The sequence below is a fragment of the Penaeus vannamei genome, chromosome 43 (assembly GCF_042767895.1).
Source record: "Penaeus vannamei isolate JL-2024 chromosome 43, ASM4276789v1, whole genome shotgun sequence".
NCBI lineage: Eukaryota > Metazoa > Arthropoda > Malacostraca > Decapoda > Penaeidae > Penaeus > Penaeus vannamei.
Genome location: NC_091591.1, coordinates 165,001 through 170,000, shown reverse-complemented (window position 1 = coordinate 170,000; position 5,000 = coordinate 165,001). Strand labels below are relative to the sequence as shown.

General features: G+C 37.4%; 1 protein-coding gene across 1 annotated transcript in view; it reads right to left on the bottom strand.

The window, feature by feature from the left end:
* LOC113822862 (lymphocyte antigen 75) overlaps positions 1–5,000 on the bottom strand; it is a 104,175-nt gene that overhangs the window by 12,692 nt on the left and 86,483 nt on the right. Inside the window, exons 43-45 of the mRNA XM_070119242.1 lie at positions 4,220–4,400; positions 2,535–2,661; positions 917–1,038 (exon numbers count right to left, since the gene is read on the bottom strand). Of these exons, the coding sequence (XP_069975343.1) occupies positions 917–1,038; positions 2,535–2,661; positions 4,220–4,400 (430 nt within the window). The remainder of the gene's footprint in view (positions 1–916; positions 1,039–2,534; positions 2,662–4,219; positions 4,401–5,000) is intronic.

Genomic DNA, 5,000 nt, shown 5'->3' with positions numbered 1-5,000 from the left:
GTCTCCCTTTCTCTCTCATACATCCCTTCCTTCTATCTCTATCCCCATCCTCCTTCCTTCCTTCTCTCCTTCCCCATCATTCCTTCCCCCCATCCTATACCTCATATATTCCCTCTCCGTAAAATAAAAGACAAAATAAAGAAAAAGAAAAAGAAAAAAAAACACGAACTGGATGCCTACCGGAAGTCGTCTGCACAAACGATCTCTTCCTTCCGTCTATCTGTAACTAACCTAATTCCTTCCTTCTTCACTCCTTCCCCGTCGTTTTCTTCCACTCCTCTCATCCTATACCTCGTTGTCGGATTGGCTATTATATTTTATATCTCACTTTCTCCCTCCCTCCTAAAACAAAAGGGAAAGGCTAGATCCGTAGCAACTCGTGGAGGTGTCATGGCGTCTGTTTTGATGATTGTTCAATGAAAATATAATCATTAAAATAATCCTTTTTGAAAATTGAAAAGACTAAAATGATCGACCATATTCACAAAGCATCCGTAACGTTTGTGACGCCACCTAAATAAACCCCATGTTTTTTTTTCTTCTTCTTCTTCTCCTCGAGTTGCTCCTGATCTAGCCTTCCCCTAAAACAAAAGCCAAAAAAGAAAGAAAAGTCGGAATGCGCACCGCTAGTCTTCTGCATCCTCTTTCCTTTCCTTTCTCTCCTTCAACTAAATGCCAAAATAAAAGCCACAAAAATCAAAACGGAATAGAAAAAAAAAAAACCATCGGCATGCGCACCACCAGTTTTCTGCAGCCTCTTCCCTTCCTTTTTCTCTTCTTCCCCACCATTTTCCCTCACTCCTCCCTTGCTATACGACATCTATTACCTCTCCTTCAGCCAAATGCCAAAATAAAAGCCACAAAAATTAAAACAATAAAAAAAAGCCAGAAAACAAAACACGATCGACATGCGCACCGCTAGTCTTCTGCACCAAGCCGATCCACAGCGGATCCCTGAACTTGTGGGTCGCCATCGTTATCAGATCCATTTCTTGCTGGGAGTGGATCGAGGCGAGGTGGGAATTTTCCTGCACGCATCTGGAAGAAAGAAACAAAGACGATATTAGAGAATAGGAAAAAGAAAGAAAGAAATTCCTGTTCTTCGTTGATTTTCCTGATTCTTTTTCTGAGTGTAACCCCTGTTTATTTACTTTTCCGTGTAGATGTTCCCGACTTTCTTTTTTTATTTTCTTTATATTATGTTTGGTCCAGTTACCTTATGGAAATACTTAGTTAATCTTTTATTTGTAGGTCTTGCACATTTTTTTAGTTCTTCTTTTTAAACACATTTTTTACTTAATATTCTTATTAATGAATTTATTTATGACCGTTCAGATTGTTCGAAATTCTTGAACATGTAAGTTTGAACGCTCTCAAGGTAATACATACCACTGGTATTTACTATCACCAAAATAAAATATACAAATTGTATTGCCAGTATTATAAGTTATTAAGATAATGTCAAACAATATGCAAAATTGCATGTCAGAGAAAGATTTCTTCCGTTGAGACATTGCAAAAAGGAATTCTAAAGATTTTTTTTTTCTTTTTACGAATCCTAAGTATTCAACTTAGTGTTTCAGATAACCTTCAAAACGAAAAACTAATTATCATGAGAATATTTTGAAATTCGTATGAATTGATGAAGCATAATGGCAATAATAATAATAATAATAATAATAATAATAATAATAATAATAATAATAATAATAATAATAATAATAATAATGATAATAAAATAATAATGATATTGATAATAATAATAATAACAACAACAATAACAATAATAATAATGATAATATTAACAAAAGTAATAATAATCATGATAATAACAATAATAATAACACCAACAACTAATAACAATAACAATGTAAATAACAATGATAGCAATAATAAAAACAATGATAATTACACCAACAACGATCAATAAAACAAAAACATCAATAAAAGCAAAACCTCCGCAGCCGCCGACACAGCCCGCCCATCCCACGGAGACTCCACCCCCATGACCTCGCAGAATGACCACTATTACCCACAATAACCCTTCCCTCGCCATGGGTTAAGGCCCATTAGTCGCTCTCCGTCATGAGCACGTGTCGTAAGTCACGTGACACATGACTACGCTCGGCATGCCACTAATCTGTCATGGACTTTTTCTTTTTGTTACTATCTTTTTCTTTTTCTTTTTCTTTTTGTGGCTGCATTTGCCTTTTCCTCTTTTTTTCTCTTTTTCCATCTCTTCCCCTTTTCCCTCTTTTTTCCCTTCTTTGGGAGAGAGAGAGACAGACAGATAGACAGACAGACAGACAGACAGACAGACAGACAGAGAGAGAGAGAGAGAGAGAGAGAGAGAGAGAGAGAGAGAGAGAGAGAGAGAGAGAGAGAGAGAGAGAGAGAGAGAGAGAGAGAGAGAGAAATAGAGAGAAAGAGAGAGAGACAGAAAGACAGACAGAGACATACAGGTAGGTAAGCAGACAAACAGACAGTGAAACAGACGGTCATAACAGATAATCAAAATAGAATCCAGAACTCACTTCATACTCGCGTCATTCCACGGCTTGGCGGATTCGACGACGAGGTAGCAGAAGCCGCCGCCAAGGTTGAGCCAGCGATCGTCCGGACACCTTCCCGTGGCTGGGGGGTCGGGGGGGGGCCCGGGACCTGTTAGGGGAGAGGGGGGGGGGAGTTCGGAGGTGTTTGAATGCGTTCATGCTGGCTTTAATTAATGATAAAGGACGTGCGGTCTTATATGTGCTGGCGTGTTGTGGAATTAATATTTTTCGTTATTGTTATTTCCATTGTTTTGTTTAATAATTCTTGTTTATACTTTGATAATTGTTACTGCTGTCATTGTTCTTATAATGACTCCATTATATTCATTTCTTTTTATTTTGGTGTTATCATAATCATTACGAAATATGATTATATTTTTATCGTTAACATTATCTTAATTTTTGTTATTATTACAATTATTACTATTAAAGAATGACTGTACCTATCGAAAAAATAGCCTGATACCGATACCATAATATTTTTTTTGTTTTATTATTTCATAAGTTCAGAACACATTCCGCAGCGCTATGACACTACCTTTTATTAGCATTTATTATTTCTTTCTTTCGTTTCATAATTTCAGGACATTCTTCGCCGTACTATGACGCTACCTTCAGCATCATTATTGTGGTTATGTTTGATTTCACAACCCACTGTCTCCCCTTTACCGCTGCCGACATACGACCGTGTCAAAACAGTTCCTCTGGACCACTAACTTTTATCATTGTGGTTGTGTTTCTCCTAATATCCTAGTACCATTAGGCTTACATATATGACCTCTTCTCAGCATTCTGTTTATTAACCCTCATTATCCGTGTGTCTACTTTTATTCTTGTATTTTCTTGTTCTTCTTCTCGTTCTTTTATTTACAATATGTTCAGTAGGAATCCTGCACATTACATAACGTCTTTCTTCTAACGGACGAATCACTTTGACAGAATCATTCGCTATTCGGGAAACCTAAATGTAACCCTCGCTATTACAATCAGTCATTCCCCTCATAACCTACCATCTTTATGCTATTAGACTTATAACTTCTCAAAACATTGCTCGCAATCTCACAACTCTTCTTCAAACTTAATGAGCTTCATAGTCTCCCGCCCCTGTGCTTGTAGACGTCCTGTTATTAGAACACATTCGCTATTCAAAAAAAAATTATACCTATCAAAACCCATTCTTTCACCCTTTTAATCTGTGTTTCTCTTCCCCTATTCCTCACCCTCTTTGTCTTTATCAACAAATCTCCGTTCCACTTCATTCCCTTCACAATCCTTGCGTTTGCAGACGAAAGGCCTATTCTCAGAAAACAGTTATCTCTTCAAAAAACTATTCCTCGGCCTTTTCGCTTTACCTGCGTTCCTCCTCGCCTATCCCTCGCCCTCCTTATCACATATTTCCATTCTTCTTCATACCCCTTATCATCATTGCCCTTGCAATCATAAGATCTATTATCAGAACAAAGCTCGCTATTCAGAAATCTATCCCTCTTCTTTATCACCATATCTCCCTCCCCATTCTCCTTACCCCTTTGTACTCTCAGACCTTAAGACCTATTAAAAAATCACACACAGCTCTCTATTCAGAAACCTATTCCTCACTCTTTTTATCCGCGTTCCTCCTCCTCCTCTTTATCACCCTATCTCCCTTCCTCCCTATACCCCCTTACCATCCTTGTGCTTGCAGACGTAAGGCCTCTTCTCGGTACAGAGCTCGCTGTACCACGACCCGTCTTTGATGGCGCTCAGCCTCACACAGTTGTAGTCCGTCTGGTTGGTGTTGGGCTCGTTCTTGGCCCAGTTCGTGTAGATGGTCGGCCAGTCGTCGGACCAGCGGTACTGCACTTTGTCCTGTGTGGGGGAGGAAGAGGAAGGCCAAGGGAGAATAACATTTATTAAAAAATAAAAAATATGTATATTTTTTTAAATATACATGTTTCTTTTAATATATATATATATATATATATATATATATATATATATATATATATATATATATATATATATATATATATATATATATATATATATATATATATATATATATATATATATATATATATATATATATATATATTTTAATGAGGAACAGAGAGTATAAAGAGAAAGTGAGGAAGAATACAGTAAATGAAAGAAAACAAAGTTGGGAAAGGAGGATGGAATAAGATGAAGAGAAAAGGAAAAGAGCAATAAGAGGAGGATTTTGAAGATTTAAGATTTAGTTTTAATTATATTTGTTACAATGGGCAGTCTTTGCTGGGACATAATTGCTTTATTTTGCCTTCCCAATCTCCTCCTGTGTGCAAGGAATGGACGGGATTTCCCTCCATTGGCGGCGCGGGATTGAACGCGGGTCTGCAAGATTGCTAGACCAACACGCTAATCGCTGCACCATACAGCACACATGAAGGAAGAATGAGGAGACGAAGTAGAATGCAATGAAAAAAGAGA